General features: G+C 47.3%; 3 protein-coding genes across 4 annotated transcripts in view; 2 read left to right on the forward strand and 1 right to left on the reverse strand.

Annotated features, from left to right (window-relative positions):
* Positions 1–18: 18 nt before the first annotated feature.
* On the forward strand, positions 19–8,886 carry LOC129838134 (RNA-binding protein 12B-like). Its single transcript, XM_055904875.1, has 2 exons — positions 19–177; positions 529–8,886. Exon 2 carries the CDS (start codon positions 560–562, stop codon positions 2,105–2,107), a length of 1,548 nt encoding a protein of 515 aa, XP_055760850.1. The 5' UTR covers positions 19–177; positions 529–559; the 3' UTR covers positions 2,108–8,886.
* A 394-nt stretch (positions 8,887–9,280) lies between these two features.
* LOC129838135 (uncharacterized) lies at positions 9,281–15,325 on the reverse strand. Of its 2 annotated transcripts, none has more exons than XM_055904878.1 (12): positions 15,216–15,325; positions 14,881–14,968; positions 13,824–13,854; positions 12,231–12,314; positions 11,893–12,035; positions 11,645–11,770; positions 11,474–11,519; positions 11,295–11,372; positions 10,488–10,870; positions 10,299–10,403; positions 9,803–9,914; positions 9,281–9,682 (listed from the first exon to the last, which is right to left on the reverse strand). In XM_055904878.1, exons 2-12 carry the CDS (start codon positions 14,965–14,967, stop codon positions 9,666–9,668), a joined length of 1,212 nt encoding a protein of 403 aa, XP_055760853.1. In that variant the 5' UTR covers position 14,968; positions 15,216–15,325; the 3' UTR covers positions 9,281–9,665. The 2 variants fall into 2 exon arrangements, with proteins under 2 accessions (XP_055760853.1, XP_055760851.1); XM_055904876.1 differs by having other exon boundaries at positions 9,803–9,917.
* Positions 15,326–15,547: 222 nt separating this feature from the next.
* Positions 15,548–26,255, forward strand: part of LOC129838132 (testis-expressed protein 10 homolog) — a 32,593-nt gene continuing 21,885 nt past the window's right edge. The window contains exons 1-11 of the mRNA XM_055904873.1: positions 15,548–15,691; positions 15,969–16,173; positions 16,247–16,434; positions 17,755–18,081; positions 18,168–18,383; positions 18,495–18,741; positions 18,824–18,936; positions 19,284–19,540; positions 19,645–19,780; positions 19,918–20,087; positions 23,485–23,662. Coding sequence (XP_055760848.1) covers positions 15,988–16,173; positions 16,247–16,434; positions 17,755–18,081; positions 18,168–18,383; positions 18,495–18,741; positions 18,824–18,936; positions 19,284–19,540; positions 19,645–19,780; positions 19,918–20,087; positions 23,485–23,662 — 2,018 coding nt within the window. The 5' untranslated portion in view covers positions 15,548–15,691; positions 15,969–15,987. The remainder of the gene's footprint in view (positions 15,692–15,968; positions 16,174–16,246; positions 16,435–17,754; positions 18,082–18,167; positions 18,384–18,494; positions 18,742–18,823; positions 18,937–19,283; positions 19,541–19,644; positions 19,781–19,917; positions 20,088–23,484; positions 23,663–26,255) is intronic.

The raw sequence follows: 26,255 nt of genomic DNA on the forward strand, positions 1-26,255 counted from the left end.
CGCCACTTTTCTCGCGCCTCCTTACTTCCCCATAAAATGCGAGCATGTGGCAGCTCGTGCACAGTTAATGTGGTCGGGCTCGTGAAGGGACAACATTTCGACCTATCAGAATCACACAAAATTACGATATAAAGGGTTAAAATACAGAGGAGCCAGAGTTGTTATGGTTTTCATCTGGTAAGTAATTTGAGGAGTTGAGCTGTTTACCTTTTTAACTGAAATATTCTTAAATGTTTCGTCTTACAGGGCAGGCTAGCTAGTCTAATTTCACAGCCACCGTGCCTCCGGGCTAACTAGCTAGCCAACCAGGTGTTCATCATAATAATGTACCGCGTGCCAGCTTTCATCAGTTGTGTTTGTTACTTAAAGTGTTACATTTCTTTCGAAATTCTGGAATTTGGATGTTCTTAATACAAGTAAAAAATAATGTGCCCATTTTAAATGTTTATCCTTTTGTTGCTTAAAATCTATTAAATAACTCGATTTCTGCTTTATGTTAAAGACACTTTTTTTTGTATCCGTTTCCAGATCTCTGGTTGCCAGATAAAAGGAGTTAAATATGACCATAGTACTTCGGTTGCAGGGTCTGAATATTGAGGCCGGGACTGAAGACATACGCAGATTCTTTACCAATTTGTACATCCCAGAAGGTGGTGTATATATTATAGGAGGACACCTTAGTGAAGCGTTCATTGTGTTCACTACAGAGAGAGATGGCCAGCACGCAATGAGGCGCTCTGGAACTCTTCTTAAAAAGTCTCCGGTGAGCCTACATATTAGTAGCATCGCAGAACTGCAACGAAAAATGGAGTCCAAACTACAGAGGGAGAAGCTCCTTCCAGCGCTGTTACCTGAGAAGAAACCTTTGCTGCCCCTGGCAGCACCCTTGCCCGACCCTGTCACAGCCCTACTGTTCGGCCTTGTTGCTGTTATCCAAGGACTGCAGTCTAATCAGCCAGGAGAGCACAGCAAAGCGACAGCAGCACCTGGTCCTGTGCTCAGGGCCGATAGCCCAGCTGTCGGTTGTGTGCTCAGGGCCGATAGCGCAACTGTCGGTCCTGTGCTCAGGGCTAATAACACAGCTGTGCCTGGGGGTGAGCTAAGGAGACCAGAAGAGGCTTACAGGCCAAGGCCAGGCTACGTCAGGCTCTTTGGCCTGCCAGAGACTGTGACCAGCCAGGAGATCTACCACTTCTTCAAAGGCCTGTTGGTCCAGGATGTGATAGCTAATGTGAAGCTGGGCGTGAGACAGGGCTGCCTTGTAAAGTTTGGGCATGCCCAGGACGCATGTGATGCCCTAAGCTTCAACCACCAGCAACTGGGCCGCATCAGCGTGGAGGTCCGTGGGGCCTCTGAGGAGATGTGGAGCTATGCCATCCAGCAGTGTCAGAACCCTTCATATGACCCCTTGGAAAGGCCCACAACCCAGAGAGATAGAACCTCGTACAACCCCCAAGAAATACCCTCGTATACAATCCAAAGAGATGGACCCTCATTAGAATCCAAGGAAATGCAGCACCAGGAAAGGGCAAGGCCCTCATACAGAACCCAACGACAAAGCTTGTATGAGCCTGACAGAGAAATACACAGGACCTGGGCCAAGAGGCGCTCTGAGGACAGGTCGCGGTCAGCGAAGAGGCCCGGATCCTGCGAGTCCCCGAGCATGGAGTACTGTATTATGGCCAAAAATCTATCCAAAACAATAACGAAGAATGAGATAAAAGAATTGTTTGGCTGTCCGAACATCGCCAACAGCAAAATATTACACTTACTGTATAAGGATAGCGAGAGGACAGATACAACGTTTGTAATATTCGACCAAACGGAAGACTACGTTTATGCTTTGAACCTCAATGGCTGCCATGTTGGTTCCCAGGCCATAGACGTCTCATCTGTCACCATGGAGAAGCTGCAAGCCATGTTGTCAACTGGGAGACACCATGGCAACCCCAAGACAACACCAGCAGTTTCAGAGCGAAGCGAGCAGAAACAGATTGAGAGACCCCGGGTGAGACCGTTTCCCACAGCACAGATGTGTTTCCGTACAAAACCGCCAGTCAGACGTGACGAAAATAAGATATTTTTTCTGCGGCCTTCCTCTGACTGAACAGTTTGTCTACATTCTGCGTGATCAAGATGGCATCGGTGAGGCTGTGGCTCAGTTTAAAACTGAGGATTTTGCCACACAGGCCCAGAAACGACATGGCAAGACATATATGGGGACCAGCGTGCTGCTCACCTGTATCAGCTTCCAGCAGATGGAGGGCATCTAGAAAAGGAATGAGTGAGGAAAGACAACCTACTCCTCATATTTACATTTGTCATTTAGCAGTCACTCTACAATAGTGAGTGCATTCTTTTTTTCTACTGGTCCCCCGTGGGAATTAAAACCCAAACCTTAGCGTTGCAAGCGCCATGCTATACCAACTGAGAAATACTGGACAACTGTTGACCAGAGCCACATGGGGATCTGGTTGGAAGTAGTGGACTCTATGGAGGATAGGGTGTCATCTGAGATTGTCCCTAAAACTCTAAAGATGGCACTTTAGGACTGAGCTCATCACTGGAATGAGCATCCTTGGGGCGTAGTGGCTTCGAGAAGTGTTAACCCCATACCCTCCAGTCAGGCAACAGTTACATTTGGACAAGTCTAAACTGGATATGAGTCAATATCCATTGTTATTGAATGATTCCAACTTTAATTTCAAGACCTCCCATGGTATAGAGACCCTTTAATATTTCTATAATACCAATGGCGGCAAATTGATTTAAATGCATTTCAAACTGTGCAACATTGTGACAAATGTTTGAAAACCAGCAACAGTATATCAGGCAACAGGACAGCATTTCATTTCTCTTCTGACATTCCTTATTTCTTTTATTGGAATTTTCATTCCAAAAATTACTTAATGAAACCAATATTTGTTTATTTTTGTCACTAATTAAATGTTACCAAAGTGACCTGATTTTGATTCAAAATCTTATTAAACGGTTTTCAATTATGCCAATTCACTGTTTATGGTAGATTTAAGGTCAACTTGAGAGCCAGCAACATTTCTCACACAGCTGGAGAAGCATAGATGACACCACTGAGACAGTTTATTTTCAGTTCCCTATTTTGTTGGATCAGATAAAATACAACTCATAGAATCCCCTGGGTGATGCACAGTTCCAGTTTTACACCGAAGGAACAATATCCTCCACACGGCATTTTGAGAGTACTCTAAAATGGATTGAATACATTTTGCCCCCCAATCTACACACAATAACCCATATGGACAAAGCGAAAACAGTTTATTTTTTTTATAAATGTTTGCAAATTTATTACAAATAAAAAGCATACCTTATTCACAAATATTCAGACCCTTTGCTATTAGACTCAATTGAGCTCTGGTGCATCCTGTATCCATTGATCATCCTTGATGTTTCTGCAACTTGTTTGTAGTCCACCTGTGGTAAATTAAATTGATTGGACATGATTTGGCATTCCAGTCTATATAATGTCCCACAGTTGACAGTGCATGTCAGAGCAAGAAGTTTGGAACCACCAAGACTTCCTAGAGCTGGCTGCAGTCAGGGCCTTGGTCAGGGAGGTGACCAAGAACCCGATGGTCATTGACAGAGCTCCAGTGTTCCTCTGTGGAGAACCTTCCAGACGGACAACCATCTCGGCAGCACTCCACCAATCAGGCCTTTACGGTAGAGGCCAGACGGAAGCCACCCAGTAAAGGCACAAGACAGCCCGCTTGGAGTTTGCTAAAATGCACCTAAAAGACTTTCAGACCATGAGGAACAAGATTCTCTGGTCTGATGAAACCAAGGTTGAACTCTTTGGCCTGAATGCCAAGCGTCACATCTGGAGAACCTGGCAACATCCCTATGGTGAAGTACAGTGGCAGCATCATGCTGTGGGGATGTTTTTCAGTGGCAGGGAGACTAGTCAGGACCAAGGGAAAGACAAACGGAGCAAAGTACAGAGAGATCCTTGATGAAAACCTGCTCCAGAGTGCTCAGGACCTCAGACTGGGGCAAAGGTTCACTTTCAACAGAACAACCCTAAGCACACAGAACCCAGGAGTGGCTTCAGAACAAGTCTCAATATCCTGGAGTGGCACAGCCAGAGCCTGGACTTGAATCCAATCAAACATCTCTGGAGAGACCTGAAAATAGCTATGCAGTGATGCTCCCCATCCAATCTGACAGAGCTTGAAAGGATCTGCAGAGAACAAGAGAAACTCCCTAACGACAGCTTGTAGCATCTTTCTCAACTTGCCTACCTGGTTAAATAAAGGTTAAAAAAATAAAAAAAATACAGAAGACAACTCGAGGCTGTAATTGCTGGCAATTGTGCATCAACAAACTGAGTAAAGGTGTCACGGCTCCTCCTCTGCAGTGCAGGGGGCGGTTCCTCCTGCAGGCAGAGGAGGGTCGTTAAGTGATTGGAGCCACCTGGGCTCAGGGTATAAAACTGCTTACTAATCACCTCTCTCTTGTCTTGCTCTCTCTCTCTCTCTGCTCCTCCAGGTATGCTCATGATTTGTTTGTTCCTTTTTAGTTTTGCATAGTTTTCACTCAGTCATGTTCACACACACATATTCATGCACCCATGCACTTTACATACACCTTACATTATGATACATCCACACCTCATTCCTTTTTCTTAGTTTAAGTTCATAGTTTGTTTAATAATAAAGAACACTTTTAAATTGGCCTATACCTGTTGTTCGTGTCCTCTCATTTGTCACAGGCTATGAGCCGGCTTGTGACAAGTGGGGGCTCGTCCGGGATAGTAGTTAACTTGGGTTAGTTTAGTTCAGATTGACAATTTTTTTTGTTTGAGTGGATGTTTTGGTTGGGCCAAATTTTGTTTAAGAGAGAGTTGAGAGCCATGTGTTCTTTTGGTTGAGTTAGCTTGGTAGCTAAGCAATTCACTCTGTTTTTCTGGGTTTTGTTCAGGTGGGAGTCCTCTCCTGTTCAGGCATATCAGCAAGTGTCCATAGGAGGCTTGTGGTGTTTTTGTTTTAGGTGGCAGTGAACGTGGGTAGAGCATCCCTTTCCCTTTTCCCCTACATCGGCTCGGGAGCACCTCCGTGGTTATGGGAGGGCCGCCAGTTTCTGGTTGTCTTTTCCACTCCACTGGTTTTGTGTGCATAAAACCCCACCACATGTGACTGCACGAAGACCAGGGCCAGTTAGTTAGTAGTTTTGGAGGATAGTGGGGTGTGGCTCCTGTCCTTGAACCCAGATTGACAGCAGGTGAGTTGTGTTTTTTTGAGCATTTGTAATAGTTGTATTGGTTGAGGAAAATGTCTTCCATTTTGTGTAGTTTTGTTCAAGCTCCTTCAGAGGTAGCCTTAGAGTTGTGTACTAAGGAGCAGTTAATTGAAATTGCTGAACATTATCAGATTGAGATTGTTGATAAAAAAATTAAAGAGACTGTTAAAACTAGCTTAAAGCAGGGTCTTAGGGAAATGGGTGTTTTTGGCGGTCAGTCTGCTAGTAGTGAGGGTGCAAGTTTTCAGTCTAGCCCTTCATTAACTTTTGAGCAGCAGAGGGAACTGTTGCAAATGCAATTAGAGCGACTGAGAAATGGTAATAGACCGGAAAGACTACCACAGTTTGATGTTTCACAGAATCTTCATTTGTTGCCTAAATTTGATGAGTCAGATCCAGACACATACTTTACTTTATTTGAGCGTATTGCGGAAGCTAGAGCTTGGTCAGATTTCGACATGACTATGTTTTTGCAATGTGTACTTACAGGTAAAGCACGTCAGGCTTTTGCAGCACTGAGTGTAGCTGACAGTAAAGTTTATGCTAAAGTTAAATCAGCAGTTCTGAAGGTCTACGAGCTTGTGCCAGAGGCATATCGTCAACGTTTTCGTTACAGGAAAAAGTTAGATTCACAAACCTATTCTGAGTTTGTTTGTGACTTGACTTCTGCATTTAATCGTTGGTGTACAGCTTCTGAAGTTAGTACTTTTGAGGGTCTGTCTAATTTCATTGTGTTAGAACAGTTCAAAAATTCTGTGTCTGACCAGGTTGCTACATACATGAATGAACGTAAAGTTAAGTCTCCAAGTGATGCAGCAATCCTTGCAGATGAGTACAGGCTAACACATAAAAGCCATTTTGAGTCAAACAGTGACATGTACCATGAAAATAACTTTACTCCTAGGAGTAGTAGGTCACCTTTTTGGGGGGCTTCTTTCCAAAGGCCTCAGCAGAAGTTTGGGTCTGGAGGACTTAAAGCACCGGTTAATGCTAATACCTGTCGCTACTGTTTAGTTGAAGGACATTGGAAGAAAGATTGTCCTCGGCTTCATTCAAAACAGTCAGGTCAAGTTAAACCTGCTATGATGGCAGCTCCTGTTACAGCCTCTGACCACCAGGGTGAGCTGTTTCAGCCACTAGTTGAGTTTGATTCTCAGTCTTCCCGCTGTGATTTTTCAGCCTTTATTTCAGATGGTGTAGTGTCCCTGGTAGATGGCAACCAGAATGTTAAAATCAAGATCCTAAGAGACACTGGAGCTTTAGATTCTTTTATTCTGGAATCTGTTTTGCCGTTCTCTAAAGAGTCTGATACTGGCCGTTGTGTAATGGTATGTGGTATGGGTTTAGTTCCATTCTCTTGTCCTTTACATGAAGTTACCCTAAAATGTGGTCTGGTAGAGGGTGATGTAGATGTTGGGGTTAGACCTCAGTTGCCAGTAGAGGGAGTGCACATGATTTTGGGGAATGACTTGGCAGGTAGTAAGGTGTGGGCAGATGGCAAATTAAACATCTGTAAGAAGCAACCTTCAGTGTCCCCTGCAAGGGAATCTCCGGATCAGAACTGTGTGTCTCCTGAGGTATTTCCAGTTTGTGCGGTTACCCGCGCAGCCTCTCGTAAGGAGATTGAGAGTAAGCCAGAAAGTCTTGAGTTGCCAGTCAAACTCCAGACAGAACAGTTGACTAGTTCTAGAGATTCATTGATGGCTGAGCAAAAAGCCGATACTACTTTTGCTGATCTGTTTGATAAAGTGGTTCCTGATTCAGTGGTGAGGAATAGTGCTCAGTGTTATTTTCTTCTTGAAGGGCTGTTGGTCAGGAAATGGGTTCCACACTATGATAAGGGTGTAAGAGAACCAGTCTTTCAAATAGTTGTACCTACTACTTTGCGAAATAAAGTGTTGCAAACTTCACATGGTGATGTGGCAGGTCATATGGGTGTTCGTAAAACGTATGATCGTATACTTCGTTATTTTTTCTGGCCACGTTTAAAGCGGGATGTATCTCAGTTTATTAAAACTTGTCATACGTGTCAGTGTACAAGTAAGCCAAACCAGGTCTTACAAGGTCGGTTGAAAAACTCCCAGACTTTGCAAAACCTTGGGGTTTTGGTAGATCATTTAGACTCTGAGAAACGTGATGAATTGGTAGCTCTTATTAGAAACTACCCTGTTTTGTTTTCTGACACTCCATCGCAAACCCACTTAATTGAACATGATATAGACATCGGAGATGCTAAGCCTATCAAACACAGATTTGATCGTGTATCTGAGGAGAAGAGACTAAAACTGGAAACAGAGATGCAGTCTGTTGGACACAGGTATTGATTTGGCAAAATGTGAGTTTGCCAAAGCTACAGTCACATACCTAGGCAAGGTTGTTGGTCAGGGATTTGTCTGTCCCGTAGAAGCCAAGGTTCAGGCTGTGAAGCAGTTCCCACAGCCCTCTACAAAGAAAGAACTGATGCGCTTCCTGGGAATGGCGGGGTACTACCGTGCTTTTTGTAAAAACTTTTCGGTAGTAGTGTCCCCACTGACCAATCTGTTGAAGGCCAAGGCTGAATTTATCTGGTCCACCCAGTGTCAAGAGGCATTTGATGCAGTTAAGACTCTTTTGTGTTTGGCACCTGTGTTGGCAGCACCAAATTTTGGGAAACCTTTCAAATTGCAGGTAGACGCCAGTCAAATCGGTGCTGGGGCTGTGCTTCTCCAGGAGAATGACGACAAGGTTGAGTGTCCAGTCAGTTTCTTCTCCCGAAAATTTAATAAGTATCAGAAAAACTATTCTGTAATTGAAAAGGAGGCTTTAGGTCTCAGTTGGGCTTTACAGCACTTCGAGGTCTATGTTGGTTCTGGTTTGACCCCTTTAACTGTGTTCACTGACCACAACCCACTTGTTTTTCTGAGGTCCCTGCAAAACCCAAACCAGCGCCTGATGCGTTGGGCTTTGTTCTTGCAACCTTTCAACCTTGATATTAGACACATTAGTGGTAAGGATAATATCATTGCTGATGCTCTGTCCCGTGCTCCTTTAACCTAGCTTGTATCTCTTCTCTGCTGACCCTACGGGCTGTCTGCGCCTCTTTCCTCTTAAATTGCTCCCCAGGTACCAGGGCTGCTGAGTTTGAGGGGCGGACAGTCAGCTGGGGGACACGGGGCTACTGCTAGGAGCCGGGATTGGTATTTTTGTTTATTTGTTTTTTGGGAAATTTGAATTATTTTGAATATGTTGGAGGAAGTTGGGTTGAGGGTGGGACCCTCATTTTAAGGAGGGGGGTGTCACGGCTCCTCCTCTGCAGTGCAGGGGGCGGTTCCTCCTGCAGGCAGAGGAGGGTCGTTAAGTGATTGGAGCCACCTGGGCTCAGGGTATAAAACTGCTTACTAATCACCTCTCTCTTGTCTTGCTCTCTCTCTCTGCTCCTCCAGGTATGCTCATGATTTGTTTGTTCCTTTTTAGTTTTGCATAGTTTTCACTCAGTCATGTTCACACACACATATTCATGCACCCATGCACTTTACATACACCTTACATTATGATACATCCACACCTCATTCCTTTTTCTTAGTTTAAGTTCATAGTTTGTTTAATAATAAAGAACACTTAAATTGGCCTATACCTGTTGTTCGTGTCCTCTCATTTGTCACAGGCTATGAGCCGGCTTGTGACAAAAGGGTCCGAATACTTATGCAAATATATTTCAGTGTAAGTCACTTCCAAACACTTCTAAAAAACTGTTTTTACTTATTGGGTAGTGTGCGTGTAGATTAATACATTTTAGAATACGGCCGTAATGTAAGAAAATGTGGAAAAGGTCAGGGTCTGAATAGTTTCCAAATGCACCATACATCCTGGGATTTCGTTCAGGCCCAGCCACTGAGTTTTTCCCCCACAAAAGGTTCTTTAATACTCCTCAGTTTCATCAGCTGTCAGGGTGGCTGGTATCAGACGATCCCGCAAGTGAAGCCAGGTGTGGAGAAAAACAGCAATGACAAGCCCAACTCAAACAGCAGTCAGTACATCAGTAACCCATTTACCACCAAACATCTGTTTCCCTAAACATTACACTTGTTTTCTATCAAACACTTCATTTCTAAACATTAGACAAGATTTTCCCAAGAAACCCCAGTAAAATATGCCAAAATCACATATGAATACAGACAATGGTTTAAACTAAAAGTCACACTTTGGTCCAACCTATTCATGTCAAAAGAAGTTATGTAAAAACAAAGTCTGCACTAATAAGTACACAATTGTGTCAGAGTTTCTGCTTTGAAGGAAAATTATAACAATATAAAATAAAAATCCTCCAGTGGCTAGACAGGCAGCTGCAGACCCCATGGACTCAGGGTATATCTTGGTGGGGGATGGATCAGTTGTAGTACCTGGATGGACCATCAGTATCTGGAAGGGCCTGCAGAGAGGAGATAAAATCGATGAGACTGATGTACTGTAGGTTATTTTTGAACAAACTACAGCCATTAAAAGGCTGGACGTGTGTGTATTTAAATTTGTCAACTGGGGCCGTGTGTACCGGAGAGGTTCCCAGAGAAGCCACCTGAGAAGCGGTCACTACCGCTAGACATTCTGGGAGAATCGGAGTAGCTCATGGAGCCCAGCGACAAACCGCTCTTCATACTACTACCCTGCTGGAGACAAACGCACATACACTGAATCAAGGAAAACATCAAAGGGGACAAACTACTGAGGAATTCTTTGTGGTTTTCTTTGTGGTTTTCTGAATCACACCATCTACCTTACGACTGTATCGGAGTACACAAGGAACAGGTTTAGACACAGTAAGGACGTGTGCTGTCAGAACACAGAAGGTTCTAGAGCACTGCCTTGTACTGCCATAATCAACAGCAATAAATCACTGACTAAACACAGACAGCAAGTGGGTTAAAGGACTGAATCAAGTGACATTTATCCTCACGTCACCAGTTCCTGTTGCAGGAAGCACCTAAGAGCTGCTTGTTGCACTGGTATTGCAGCTGACAGAGCACGGTGTGTGTGTGTGTGCTGCATACCGAGGAAACACTCCTAAGTCTGTAGTCCATTAGGACATCCGTCAGCTTCTGTGTCACCTTCAGCACGATCTGAGCATCACCCTCATTCTCGATCTGGAAATTGTCCTACACACAGGAAACAGACCCTCAACACACACAGCATGTTGAAATAACACGTGAAAGCATAGTTCCACACACAGTTCCACTCACCAGGTATTTGAGTAGTGTGGACGGAAGGCTGCTGGTTTCAGGTACCGCTCCCATCAACCCTTGGCCTGATCCACTTCCCATCTGTCCCCCTCTGAACTCATCAGGGTAGTGGCTTCCTGGACTCTCTCCCAACAGCCCCTCCTGGCCAAAGCTTCCGTCCCTTCCCCCTCCCAGCCCAAAGCCATCGGCTGAACCCCCCAGCCTCTGCCCCCCCGTATTGTCAGGGTAGTCTCGGAACCTCATGTCCCTTTTCTGGAAGGCTGTAGAGGGAGTGGAGCGAGACAGGGGGTCAGAGTAGCCCCCCATACCACCCATGGGGTAGTTGAGGCCGCCGCCTTGGAGAGGGAACTCCCCTGGGAACAGAGGCTCTGCAAACCTGCCACCTAGAGGGAGACAAAAGACTGCATTTGGACTAGTACACAACACTGCATCCCAACATAGACCAGTCAAGCAAACAAAGGTCTTATCGCCTCAGCAATCTCGGTTAACCCGGAAGTAAAATCTCAAGTAATTTGGACAGCTGCGTGATTATTTATACTTGTTTGAAATTGCAAACAAACTCAACTAACAAAAGCCTAAAGCCCCCCCCCCCCCGCGAAGCACTTGAGGCAAAGCAGGTTAAGCACCGCCTTTACCCAATAAGGCCAAATAACCAGTGATGAAAAACAAAACCGGAACTAATGCTGCTCGGATCTCACGCATCCCATTCAGTCCTTGAAAATGATCTCAGTCTACATTCAGAATCTGCCCACGGGAGATTATCACCTCAGAGGCAACCTTACACTTCTCCCCCACACACGCTCACACCTGGTTTTGGTCCTCTAGCTCCCATTCCTCCTGGCCCTCCCATCCCTCCTGGTGGCCCCATGTTGGGGATTGCTGAACCTGTGATGACAGGGAGATATGTCAGAACCACAGTACATTTAAAAACAGACTGAGCACAATGAGATTCAGACAAACTTGAGAATAAACATAGAAAAACTGACGTAGTCCTGCAAACGCTTGGACCTCACTGGGCTCCTTCAGAATCACCTGAAAACACCGTACAGAATCAAGTCAATAACCAACAGCACCAGAGAGGTCCCCCCCCCGACGCATCTCAATAGTCTGCCGTCTTTTCTTTTCCTCATCCATAGCTTTCTGCTCCCCCTTCTCACCTTTAGCTGTCCCCTGCCCTCTGCCTTCTCCAGTTCTGCTGCTGCTTTTTTCACCTTCTTCCTCACTTCATGGTCCTTTGTGGCAGCATCTTCCTTAAAGGGCATCTTGGCAGAATGATTTTGCTTCTGGAGAACAGATGAGACCATACAGTTACACAGCATCATAACACAGACCTGTAGATCCAAAAGCCTTTTACTGGGACTTTTACTGTGAAAGTTAACAGTGACACACACACACACGGCCTCACCATGTATCTGAAGGAGTGCTTCCAGCCCTTGATGTGAGCCAGCATGTCAGTCTGCAGACGGCTTACCTTCTTGCAGAGTTTACACTGGTAATGGGGCGGGACTGACTTACTGGGGCTGCGGTACTCCCACACATACTGAAGACCTGCAGAACATGAGTGACAGCTCTAACAACCATGGGCAATGAAACATCTCAACAACCAATCATAGACTTGAAAAACAAATCAGAGCCCCATGAAGCCTATATTAGTGAAAGAGTGCAATGGGGTGACTTGACTTAAATCTCTTGAACCCTTTGGGGCATAGGGCTACTACCATGGTGCAATGAGTAGGTACTCACCAATGACAGTCTCACCAGTGATGGCCTTCAACTGTTTGGTCAAGGAGGGGATGGTCTGGACATTTCCCGCCTTGGTGGTGAACACTGGGAAACGCACAGAAGTCAACAAAGCACAAACATGGCAGAGACTGCATAATGAGATCGCCATCCTACCCACGGACAGGTGAGACCAAAGGGTCCACACGTTCAGTCATCTGACCAGCAGGCAGCCAATAGCTGAAGAGCCTTATACTTCAGGAAGTGAAACACTGCAGGTATACTTCAAAAGAAGGTATAGCTTTAAAAAGGTGCATTCTTTACACAAACCCCCAGTCAAAAGACTTGTAGTGGAGTTTAGAGGTCCTTCATTTACTGAACAACAGTTAGAAACACAACCCCTGCTCTTCTGAGCCTCTGAGGTCCTGTTTCCAGCCGTGCATCATCGACAACGTCTGGTAAGAATCTTTACCATTTGTGCGCTAGTTAGGTTCTGCTAAAAACACAGATTGGTTGGGAGTACTGGAATCTCCTGCTCTGGCTGGTAATCAAAGTTGCTGGTAACCAAAAATAACTTCATTTGATTCGCTGTGTGCAATTCAAGCCCCACCTTCACAAGATCATGATTCCTTAGAAGGTTGCCTGGAAGGCACACCAGGGTCTGTTTCATGCCACGTTATAGTACTGACCGCTACACAGAAGAGAAGCTAATCTGAGGTATGGAGTCCTGCTGAAAACCGTAGGCACTGCAGTTCTTCTGCCCACCTAGACACAGGTCAGAGCTGGGCTATAGGATTCTCTCACTCCCATCAGGCACTCCTCCATACCTGTGTCCAATTAAAGCAGTGAAACTCTTGCACGGGCACAGCAGGTCCCAGCCCCATTGGCAGACAGTGAGTTGAAACACTTCCTACTCTTTGAGGGCCAATAAAGGCCCCGAAAGAAAGTCCTGCTGCCAGCATCCATTGCCCATCTGAACTACCATAGGCTTATGAGGCCACATTTTTGTGCCGAGGGCTGATAGCCCTAAATTACATTGGGATGGTGTATCCCATCTCATCCACCACCAATGTGTAGCACCCAACTGGGTGATGCACGGCAGTCATTTGGGCCCACAACATCTGACCCAGACAGGATCCTTACTGATTTGACTTGCACCAGTATGGGGCAACAGCTCTACAGGACTGCAGAGAGCACCTGCACACCTATGAGTTCCCTAGAGTTAGACATTCTTCTGAGGTCAGGTTTCACGTTGCGGTTTCTAAAGTTGTTCAGACTGTAAATCATGGACCAAAGTGTTTTATGAAATAAAACTACTTTTAATCCATCTAAAAGATTTGTGCACATTGTATCAAAGACAGACCCCCCAAAAAGTCATTGAAATGAACACTAGGGAAAAGCCTTTGTGAGCCACACAGCTTAAGCCTGTGGACAGTGACTAAGTTCACTGGCATTTACAGCAACCTCTAAGAGTTGTGAATCTCAGACGCAGCCCAGAGCCCACGCTTGGACTTGCCCCCTGCCCAATCAGCCACCAGCAAAAAGACAGGAGGATGTGAATTCACAGCTCCCAACCTCCTATCAGAGGCAGTGATGCTGTGTGGAGGCAGAACTTACCTATGTCAGCAGAGAAGTTAGGCTGCTTTCTCTGTCAGTTGGGATAACCAGGCCGAAGGAGAGAGAGACAGACAGGCATTAGTGAGACTGGAGGCAGCAGAGGGGCAAACCCCACTGCACCGTTCCCCAAACAGTGGGTCAGGACCCCCTAGAGGGTTGCAGCTTAAAATTGGGTTCTGGATAGAAACATTGGTTTGGTTTAAGCAAAAGCTTCAGGTGGACCACAGCAGAAAAACACATTGGAGAAACCTACTGCACTCCTGTCTCTATGGAGAGAGAGAAATGTCATTTCAGCCTCTCCTCCATGACCCGGTCAGTGACATGAGGGAACTCTGAGCTGTAACTGACTCTGCACCGTACACATGCGCTTTACCTTGAAACGAAAGTACAAGTACTCTAGTCAGGGGTTCCAATCAGAATATATATCTGTCACAAAGGCATCATATAACCAAGCTGCCAGTGAGCCCTAATGTTTATAGCTCAGCAGGACAATTAGTGTTATGGGGGCTGACTGCCCGCTTAATAGAAAGACAGCGATAAAGAGGGCATGAGATTGCCCAGAGAAAACACCCAGCCCTGTTACCCTCGTTAGTTGCAGCCCTTCTACACTTGGTAACAGGGTTATCTGGAATTCCTGCTGCCCACAATACTCTTTAGCATCTCATAGTCAATGGGTAACTCAAGCCCTGATTGAGGGGCAGTGCAGCAGGCTGCATCTCCACAGAAACACTTAGTCTCAGGAGACCAGAGAACACTGATCAGTCCCTGCTACTCCAGCAGTATCCAGTGTCTGTGTCCAGCCATGGGCGGCTAGTAAGGGTCCATACCACTTCCTCTGCACAGAGTACTGCTACAACTTTAGGAATGAAACCAGTTAGAAGACCATACAAAGACTACGTACACAGTACTCTCAAAACCACTGTTTTGGAATCCTCTTATCACAATAGACACTTCAGGGTGGATTAATTAACCTCATCTGGGTTGTGAATAACTAGTACTACAACTATAATCCTAACCGGGGGCAATTGGCATGATTACCATGGGAGACTGAACTTACCCTGTTGTTAGCCCCTCCATTAGCGTTCCTGAACCTCTTGTGTGGTGGGGCGCCATAAGATGGCCTTGGATTGTTGCCTTGCTGCATTCTGAGGGTCATCACAAACAAATAAAGACAGCGTTTAATATCTAGTTATTAGGGCCACATCATTTTTTAGGGTGACTCAGAAACAACGCAGCTGGCCTTCCTGTGGTCAAAACCATTTGGCCACGCACGGTGCAAAATATGGTGATTAGCTAGCTGTAGCCGCAATATAGTAACGCTACCCGGACAACGTCCTCCAGGGTTACTATAGAATAAATACGGTGTGGTATGAGTGACATGGAATACTCTACCTGAAAAAATAAGATTCGCTAAAACCAGAGCGGGGTGAATTTTGCGTGTCAAGAAGAACAACTAGCAAATTGACGTACGCGAAATTGTATATCTCTTTATAGAAAGACCCGTGACGTACCTGATTTTGTGAGCCTATGCGTTTGCCTGTGTACTCGAAGTCGGAAATTTGAGTTCAAATTAATAAAAAAACATTTAAAGATAATAACGACATACATTTTTCTTTTGAAATGTATCCTTTACACAAGTTGCAATAAAACACTGATATATGTAGACGTGAAATTGAGAACAGGAAAAAACAAACAAATGTTGCAGGCAAATGTGAAGACAGCTTAGCTAGTTGTCGTATCAAAGAGAAAGGCCCATGTTTGTAAAGAAACAACACGAGCTTGGTTTTGCTGTTTGACCGTCTTCAAAAGCTACATTCGGCGCGGGAACGCTACTGCATGCACAATTATTTCTGACAGTGTCAACACACGTGGGTATTATTATTACGTTTCAAAACGCAATCAATTATTCTGGGTTTACTACTCATAGATTCTGTGTAAGAGCCGGTAGCTCACTGCTGCCCACTGTGATTGTGGTCTCCTCCTGGTCCATCACTAGCACACGTTGTGTCAAATGGCACCATATTCCCCAAATAGTGAACCACTTCATCAACATCAACCCTGTTTGGCTCTGGTCAGAACAGAAGTAGTGCACTATATTAGAGAATTGTTTGCAATTTAAGATGTTCCCCATGTTTCTCTCCACAGATAGTCCTATCCTGCAGAGATGACCAAGTGCAAGAAGAAGAAGAGGCAGGATGACTTCCAGAAGGTCAAGCTGAAGGTGGGGAAGACCAAGCCTAAAGCGGACAATGCCACCAACATCAACTTCCGCACCAAGGGAATAAACCTAACTGAACAGCTGAAGAAAGATGCTAATGCACCCACCACACACCGGAAGCTCAACATCAAGGTAGGTAACACACACACACACACAAACACACTCGCTCCTGTACTGTACCTTATGCTGTGTGCCTCCCCTCTAGGACCTGTTGTCCCAGCTGCATCACTACAGTGGTACAGTGAAACAGGGAGCTCTTGTGGGACTGAGGGAGCTGCTGACCCTTCACCCCTCAGAGTTAGACCAACACCTCTCCAGTCTGCTCAGCGAGGCTGCTGCCGTCTTCACAGACAAGGACCCGAATGTACGGATGTCTGCCACACGCCTGCTCAGGTTAGAAAAGCATTTTGTTATGACAGTGGGAATTTGTCTTCAGGTCTTTGAAAAAATATATATATTTCATCTTTATTTAACCAGGTAGATCAGTTGAGAACAAGTTCTCATTTACAACTGCGACCTGGCCAAAATAAAGCAGTGTGAAAAAAACAACACAGGGTTACACATAGGATAAACAAAAGTACAGTCAATAACAATGGAAAAATATACAGTGTGTGCAAATGGAGTAAGGAGGTAAGGCAATAAGTAGGCCATAGTGGCGAAATAATTACAATATAGCAATTAAACACTGGAGTGATAGATGTGCAAGTAGAGATACTGGGGTGCAAAGGAGCAAAATAAATAACAGTATGGGGATCAGGTAGTTGGATGGACTCTTTACAGATGGGCTATGTATAGGTGCAGTGATCTGCGAGCTGCTCTGACAGCTTAAAGTTAGAGAGGGAGATATGAGTCTCCAGCTTCAGTGATTTTTGCAGTTCGTTCCAGTCATTGGCAGCAGAGAACTGGAAAAGCAGCCAAAGAAGGAATTGGCTTTGGGGGTGACCAGAGAGATATACCTGCTGGAGTGCGTGCTACGTTTGGGTGTTGTTATGGCGACCAGTGAGCTGAGATAAGGCAAAGCTTTACCTAGCAAAGACTTATAGATGACCTGGAGCCAGTGGGTCTGGCGATGAATATGTAGCGAGGGCCAGCCAACGAGAGCATACAGGTTGCAGTGGTGGGTGGTATATGGGGCTTTGGTGACAAAACGGATGGCACTGTGATAGACTGCATCCAGTTTGCTGTGTAGAGTGTTGAAGGATATTTTGTAAATGACATCGTCGAGGATCGGTAGGATAGTCAGTTTGACGAGGGTATGTTTGGCAGCGTGAGTGAAGGAGGCTTTGTTGTGAAATAGGAAGCAGATTCTAGATTTAATTTTGGATTGGAGATGCTTAATATGAGTCTGGAAGGAGAGTTTACAGTCTAACCAGACACCTAGGTATTTGTAGTTGTCCACATATTCTAAGTCAGAACCGTCCAGAGTAGTGATGCTAGTCGGGCGGGCGGTGCGTGCAGCGATCGGTTGAAGAGCATGCATTTAGTTTTACTAGCGTTTAAGAGCAGTTGGCGGCAACGGAAGGAGTGTTGTATGGCATTGAAGCTCGTTTGGAGGTTTGTTAACACAGTGTCCACAGTGTCTGTTCTCCAACCCTCACAAAACCATACACCACTTAAGAGCAGCACAGTCCTTGGAGAAATGCCTTAATACCAGTTCTTCTACTAGTGCACCTCCCTAACCTTTAACCTCTACCCTCTCCGTGCCCTGCTCAGGTTCATAGCCCAGAGTGTGCCAGCGGAGCGGACATCTCCATTCTTCCCTCTCCTCTCTGCCCACCTCTCCTGTGCCATGACCCACATCGAGACGGGTATCCAGGAGGATGCCCTGAAGGTCCTCGACGTTTTGCTGGACCACTATCCTGCCCTGCTGGCTGCTCGTCCCACCCTGCTGCTCACCAACTTCCTGGAGCTGATCTCACACAAAAGTCCCGGGGGCGGGGCAAGGAAGGGGCTGGAGGGGAAGGGGAGGAGCTGGGCCCTGTCAGTCAACCCTAACAGGAACGTGACTGGTCAGCAGTGGAGACTCACAGTGCTGCTCAGGTACTCATACACTTGCAATGAGTTAGCAGTGTCCTATTGGTGTGTACATTTTTCTGGCATGACCTTTGTGTTTGTGTGTTTTCCAGACTGGGGCGTTTTCTTCAGGCGGTAGTTGAGGAGAGGCGAGCGGAGGAGGGGGTTGCATGTGTCTCAGGTGACATGTTCAGTGTTTTGAATGGACAAGGAGGAGCTAATGCACCTTTGGAGCTCAACTGGGAGGAGCTTACCTACAGAAAAGACGGATTTCAGGTGTTTGAACATTCAGGAGCCATGCCCACTCCGCACTCCACCTTCAAACTCAGGTACGCAGATCACAGACACACACTTCATTAACAAGCATACACACACACACTCTGCTGACTCACTCTCCTGTCCTGCTCATCATCTGTCCCTTTCCTCCACTGTATTTGTAGGCCGGAGACTGAGCCTGGGGCTGGGGTGAGTGAGGGGCTGGGCACAGGGGAGTCTGTACGGGGCTTTGCCTCCACCCTGGTGCCCCTTCTACTAGATGTCTGGGTAGAGGCTAGTGCCAGCGACCGGAGCAAGACTGACAGTGCTCATCTCCTCACCCCCGACGCCATGTCACTGATGTACCAGGTCCTCTCCATACTACAGCTGCTACGCAAGCTGGCACCACAGAGAGAACACCAGGATACACTGGTAACACACACACAGGCGTTCTCTCTCAGTATAAGATGTGTGGTTACCTTTGTTCTATTAACAGTGGTGTTTGTGTGTTTAGGATGCGTGGTTTCGCAGTGAGTACCTGGGGGATTTTAAGCAGCACTTCATGAAGAACTTCCCCTATGGAAATCTGGACACCCCTAAACAAAGGCGGAAGACAGACCCCAAGAGGTGAGGTGGTGCTAGGGCCCTTGGTGTATGTGTAGGTACTCCAGCTTTTCCCAAACTAGGGGTCGCTACCCCATATGTGTCGCCTGATTTGAAAATCGGGTCGTGAGAGAAACTCTGGGGGTAAAAACATCTGGTCTATAGTCAACTGAATGCTCTGCTTAGTCGTAGAACCACGGTTACATTTCAGATATTAGCGGTTAGGACAAACAGCGGTTTCTGTTTTCTTACTAAAAATTAGCTCTAACCATTGAACAGTTTGAGCTATTAGCAATTCTGATATATAATATCAGCACAAAATGACTGGGGGGGACATCATTAAAAGTGTGTGTTTGGGTGTGGTGTTTCAGGAGTAAGCAGGCCCCTACAATCCCAGGGCAGACAGTGGAACCCTTGGCTCTGAACGTGCTGCTCTGCCAGGTCATGGTTTCCATGGTTACCCTCAGCCAGAGGGAGGGGCAAGCCCAGGAGCCCGATGCTGAGTGGCTGATGCCTCTGAGAGGGTTTGTCCAAGAGACTCTGTCCAGTGGGGCCAAGCTGAGCCAAAGACATCTACATACACTCCTGGAGACTGTCTGGAGAATGGTCATCACACAACGCAGCAGGGGTAAGACTGTCTGTGTGGGTTTGTGTGGGCTGTCAAGGGTGCGGTTATGAGTTAATCTTAAATGGTTTTCGCATGTCTGGCGTCCTAACCGGTGGTGTGTGTAGCGGTGACGGAGGATCTGTTACAGGCGGTGTATGTTCAGTACCAGCAGATGAACCTGAATCTGCAGACCAGAACACTGCTACTTTCCTTCTACAGCAGACTGTACCTACAGGAACACAACCACACACATATCGCCAGGTAACACACACACACACACACACGTTCTAGTGTTTACTGTACCAAATAACCAAAGATATATGTAGGCATAACCAAGTCTGCAGGGTAGATTACTCTGCTCCTAAAGCTCTTTCTTCCTCTCCGGTCTCCCCCTTCAGGAGTAGAGTGTTGTCTCGGTGGCTGGCTGCTCTACCGCTCCAGTTGTCCCAGCTAGGCCACCGTAACCCTGCCCTCTCAGACAGGCTCCTGCTCTCCATCCAGGCTGCTGCCTCCCGCGGGAACAAGGCTCTGCTGAACTCCCTACACACGCATGCATGCAGGCTCTACGGTGAATACACACACACACACACACACACACACACACACACACACACACACACACACACACACACACACACACACACACACACACACACACACACCTGCATGCAGGCTCTACGGTGAATACACACACACACACACCTGTATGCAGGCTCTACGGTGAATACACACACACACACCTGTATGCAGGCTCTACGGTGAATACACAGACACACACCTGTATGCAGGCTCTACGGTGAATACACACACACACACCTGTATGCAGGCTCTACGGTGAATACACACACACACACCTGTATGCAGGCTCTACGGTGAATACACACACACACACCTGTATGCAGGCTCTACGGTGAATACACACACACACACCTGTATGCAGGCTCTACGGTGAATACACACACACACCTGTATGCAGGCTCTACGGTGAATACACACACACACACCTGTATGCAGGCTCTACGGTGAATACAACAACAAAAATCACATGTGAAGCTCCACTTATTACCTTACCTTACCTTTTGGAGATGTTTTCTATGTTTCTCCACTGGGGGGGAAGTAAAGGTCCACCTGAACTCCATAGCAGAAGAGAGAGGGGAGCATGTTGTACAAGCTAGAGACAAAGGTTGGAGGAGTCTCAGTTAAAAGGGGTGGAGGGCACCTATGTTGTAATATAAGCTAAGATAGAACTGGTGAGGGGGTTTCTGTTATGAGTAAAGGCCCTAGGCAAGACAGATCTGAGGAGGGTGAGGGGGTTTGTTATGAGTAAAGGCCCTAGGGAAGACAGATCTGGGGAGGGTGAGGGGGTTTGTGTTATGATTGAAGGCCCTAGGGAAGACAGATCTGGGGAGGGTGAGGGGGTTTGTTATGAGTAAAGGCCCTAGGCAAGACAGATCTGAGGAGGGTGAGGGGGTTTGTTATGATTAAAGGCCCTAGGCAAGACAGATCTGGGGAGGGTGAGGGGGTTTGTGTTATGATTGAAGGCCCTAGGGAAGACAGATCTGGGGAGGGTGAGGGGGTTTGTGTTATGATTGAAGGCCCTAGGGAAGACAGATCTGAGGAGGGTGAGGGGGTTTGTTATGATTAAAGGCCCTAGGGAAGACAGATCTGGGGAGGGTGAGGGGGTTTGTGTTATGATTAAAGGCCCTAGGGAAGACAGATCTGGGGAGGGTGAGGGGGTTTGTGTTATGATTGAAGGCCCTAGGGAAGACAGATCTGAGGAGGGTGAGGGGGTTTGTGTTTTGATTGAAGGCCCTAGGGAAGACAGGTCTGGGGAGGGTGAGGGGGTTTGTGTTATGATTGAAGGCCCTAGGGAAGACAGATCCGAGGAGGGTGAGGGGGTTTGTGTTATGATTGAAGGCCCTAGGGAAGACAGATCTGGTGAGGGGGTTTGTGTTATGATTAAAGGCCCTAGGGAAGACAGATCTGAGGAGGGTGAGGGGGGTTATGTTATGATTGAAGGCCCTAGGGAAGACAGATCTGAGGAGGGTGAGGGGGTTTGTGTTATGATTGAAGGCCCTAGGGAAGACAGATCTGGTGAGGGGGTTTGTGTTATGATTGAAGGCCCTAGGGAAGACAGATCTGGGGAGGGTGTTTGTGTTATGATTAAAGGCCCCAGAGAAGACAGATCTGAGGAGGGGGTTTGTGTTATGATTGAAGGCCCCAGAGAAGACAGATCTGAGGAGGGTGAGGGGGTTTGTGTTATGATTGAAGGCCCTAGGGAAGACAGATCTGAGGAGGGTGAGGGGGTTTGTGTTATGATTGAAGGCCCTAGGGAAGACAGATCTGGTGAGGGGGTTTGTGTTATGATTAAAGGCCCTAGGGAAGACAGATCTGAGGAGGGTGAGGGGGGTTATGTTATGATTGAAGGCCCTAGGGAAGACAGATCTGGGGAGGGTGAGGGGGTTTGTGTTATGATTAAAGGCCCTAGGGAAGACAGATCTGGGGAGGGTATTTGTGTTATGATTAAAGGCCCTAGGGAAGACAGATCTGGGGAGGGTGAGGGGGGTTATGTTATGATTAAAGGCCCTAGGGAAGACAGATCTGGGGAGGGTGAGGGGGTTTGTGTTATGATTAAAGGCCCTAGGGAAGACAGATCTGAGGAGGGTGAGGGGGTTTGTGTTATGATTAAAAGCCCTAGGGAAGACAGATCTGGGGAGGGTGAGGGGGTTTGTGTTATGATTGAAGGCCCTAGGGAAGACAGATCTGGGGAGGGGGTTTGTGTTATGATTAAAGGCCCTAGGGAAGACAGATCTGGGGAGGGTGAGGGGGTTTGTGTTATGATTGAAGGCCCTAGGGAAGACAGATCTGAGGAGGGTGAGGGGGTTTGTGTTATGATTAAAGGCCCCAGAGAAGACAGATCTGAGGAGGGTGAGGGGGGTTATGTTATGATTGAAGGCCCTAGGGAAGACAGATCTGGGGAGGGTGAGGGGGTTTGTGTTATGATTAAAGGCCCTAGGGAAGACAGAGTGGGCGATTCACCATCACAAGACTCTGTTTGTCTGAATGGTCTGTGACATCAGCAATGTGCGTCAGCAGCCAACATAATATAATACAGACTATCTGATCATTACTACTCTCTCTCTTTATCTCTCTCCCTATCTCTCTAGCGCTCTCTCTTTATCTCTGTCTGTTTGATGATTTTCTTTCTTAGACCATAAACTGGTGATGGATAGTCCATTCACTCTTTACGTCACCATTGGCTTCTTGTTGCTAGGTACGGTGTGTGTGTTTACAACACCGTGGTCCTGGATAGGTACAGGAGTGCAAGCTTTTGTTCCAGCCCAGCACTAACACACCAGATTCAGCTAATCAAGGGCTTTATGGTTACAGGTGACTCTAATGATGGGGTGTGTTGGACAGGAAGTAAGGCTCTCTAGGACCACAGATGCCCTCCTCTGCTGTAGTGTATGAGCTGTAGTTGGTGATGTGTAGAGCAGCCAAACTGGTGAAAAAATATTACAGTTTGAACTTTAACGACTTTAACAAGGTAGAAAGTGTATAGGGTTGATAATAAATGTACATTTCTAAATAATTTACTCTCTGAAAAAGTGTTCTTCAATCACAGTATTTTTTTATATAAAGCTTTTAGCAGCATTTTTGTTGATTTTGTGGTCTCAAACCAGAGTTTATTTAAATTCTTAATCAAGAATATGGGCAAAATGTAATTATTGAGAATGAGAGGTGGGAATGTTGTTCCCTTGTCATATAATTGCTATATTTAATATCAATATAGAATTTACAATTTTTTTTCAAATTGTATTTTGACTTATTTTTCTCGACGCGAATATTGAGTCAAGACTGAGACAACCAGTTGAGAACCACTGTTGTAGAGTTTGTATATTGACGTGTGTGTGTGTGTGTGTGTGTGTGTGTGTGTGTGTGTGTGTGTGTGTGTGTGTGTGTAGACCCACAGGAGGGCAGTGTGGTATTGTTACCGGCTGAGTCTCAGCAGCGATTGGTCCAGCTACTCTACTTCCTGCCTGTGATGTCACAGGGTCTATTGGCCAATCTGAGTCGCTGCTGCACTGCGGGACGCGTCTCTGCTGGCCTGGCTGCCTCCCTCATACGCATCATACACCTCAGGTAACCCCAGCAACCTCCCAAAGCTACAGACTGAGGTCAGAAACTCTGTCACTAACCCAATGTTCTTACATGGTCCCCGTGTCCCAGAAATGTGAGAGTCATGTGCCATGTGGTTTAAACAGCGTTTGACCGTTGAGGTTTCATCCTCTAAACATCTAGATGATGTCCAGACCAACATCACCTGGCCTTTACGCTTTCACATCCTTTCTCTTGCACTTAACAATGTTCTGAATAGAATTTTCAATTCATAAGTGTGTGTGTGTGTGTGTGTGTGTGTGTGTGTGTGTGTGTGTGTGTGTGTGTGTGTGTGTGTGTGTGTGTGTGTGTGTGTGTGTGTGTGTGTGTGTGTGTGTGTGTGTGTGTGTGTGTGTGTGTGTGTGTGTGTGTGTGTGTGTGTGTGTGAGAGAGAGAGCCGTCAGTCCTTCCTGGTTAGAGAGGGGAGACAGCAGACCGATGGTTCGCCAGCTTAATGGAATCAAACAATCAACCAATTAAGGCACGTCGATGGTTGTGGCACAAGATCAGTGTCATGAGCTCATGGTTTATAACAAGGCCTGACGCTGATGGCACTTGATGGGAATTTATAGTTCACTAGACCTTTAGATGGCAGTGTTGGTCCTTTAGTGTGCTGTTGTGTGTGTGAGCATATCACTGTTCTGCTGTTTGGTCATGCTGTGGTTTGCCAGTGATTTCTCACACGCATCCGGCCTTGCATAACGCTATGATGTCATCAGTGTTCATCGCCAGCAAGTGTGTGTGTATTTGTGAGACACCCAGTGTTTCTCTGGGGTAGTGTTACACACACACCTGACTAGGGGTTGGGGGAGTGTATGTGTGTAGAGACTAGGGGTTGGGGCAGTGTGTGTGTGTGTAGAGACGTGGGGCTGTGTGTGCGTAGAGACTAGGGGTTGGGGCAGTGTGTGTGTAGAGACTAGGGGTTGGGGCTGTGTGTGTGTAGAGACAAGGGGTTGGGGCAGTGTGTGTGTAGAGACTAGGGGTTGGGGCAGTGTGTGTGTAGAGACTAGGGGTTGGGGCTGTGTGTGTGTGTGTAGAGACTAGGGGTTGGGGCTGTGTGTGTGTGTGTGTGTGTGTAGAGACTAGGGGTTGGGGCAGTGTGTGTGTATGTGTGTGTGTGTAGAGACTAGGGGTTGGGGCAGTGTGTGTGTGTGTATGTGTGTAGAGACTAGGGGTTGGGGCAGTGTGTGTGTATGTGTGTAGAGACTAGGGGTTGGGGCAGTGTGTGTGTATGTGTGTAGAGACTAGGGGTTGGGGCAGTGTGTGTGTGTAGAGACTAGGGGTTGGGGCAGTGTGTGTGCGTGTAGAGACTAGGGGTTGGGGCAGTGTGCGCGTCTAGAGACTAGGGGTTGGGGCAGTGTGTGTGTGTGCGTCTAGAGACTAGGGGTTGGGGCAGTGTGTGTGTGTGTGTGCGTAGAGACTAGGGGTTGGGGCAGTGTGTGTGTGTAGAGACTAGGGGTTAGGGCAGTGTGTGTGTGTGTAGAGACTAGGGGTTGGGGCAGTGTGTGTGTGTGTGTAGAGACTAGGGGTTGGGGCAGTGTGTGTGTGTAGAGACTAGGGGTTGGGGCAGTGTGCGTGCGTCTAGAGACTAGGGGTTGGGGCAGTGTGCGTGCGTCTAGGGGTTGGGGCAGTGTGCGTGCGTCTAGGGGTTGGGGCAGTGTGCGTGCGTCTAGGGGTTGGGGCAGTGTGTGTGCGTCTAATGGTTGGGGCAGTGTGTGTGCGTCTAGGGGTTGGGGCAGTGTGTGCGTAGAGACTAGGGGTTGGGGCAGTGTGTGCGTAGAGACTAGGGGTTGGGGCAGTGTGTGCATAGAGACTAGGGGTTGGGGCAGTGTGTGTGCGTCTAGGGGTTGGGGCAGTGTGTGTGCGTCTAGAGACTAGGGGTTGGGGCAGTGTGTGTACGTCTAGGCGTTGGGGCAGTGTGTTTACGTCTAGGGGTTGGGGCAGTGTGTGTACGTCTAGGCGTTGGGGCAGTGTGTTTACGTCTAGGGGTTGGGGCAGTGTGTGTGCGTCTAGGGGTTGGGGCAGTGTGCGTGCGTCTAGGGGTTGGGGCAGTGTGCGTGCGTCTAGGGGTTGGGGCAGTGTGCGTGCGTCTAGGGGTTGGGGCAGTGTGCGTGCGTCTAGGGGTTGGGGCAGTGTGCGTGCGTCTAGGGGTTGGGGCAGTGTGCGTGCGTCTAGGGGTTGGGGCAGTGTGTGTGCGTCTAAGGGTTGGGGCAGTGTGTGTGCGTCTAGGGGTTGGGGCAGTGTGTGTGCGTCTAGGGGTTGGGGCAGTGTGTGTGCGTCTAGGGGTTGGGGCAGTGTGTGTGCGTCTAGGGGTTGGGGCAGTGTGTGTGCGTCTAGGGGTTGGGGCAGTGTGTGTGCGTCTAGGGGTTGGGGCAGTGTGCGTGCGTCTAGGGGTTGGGGCAGTGTGCGTGCGTCTAGGGGTTGGGGCAGTGTGTGTGCGTCTAGGGGTTGGGGCAGTGTGTGTGCGTCTAGGGGTTGGGGCAGTGTGTGTGCGTCTAGGGGTTGGGGCAGTGTGTGTACGTCTAGGGGTTGGGGCAGTGTGCGTACGTCTAGGGGTTGGGGCAGTGTGTGTACGTCT

This window comes from Salvelinus fontinalis, chromosome 38 (genome assembly GCF_029448725.1).
Source record: "Salvelinus fontinalis isolate EN_2023a chromosome 38, ASM2944872v1, whole genome shotgun sequence".
In the NCBI taxonomy this organism is placed as follows: Eukaryota; Metazoa; Chordata; class Actinopteri; order Salmoniformes; family Salmonidae; genus Salvelinus; species Salvelinus fontinalis.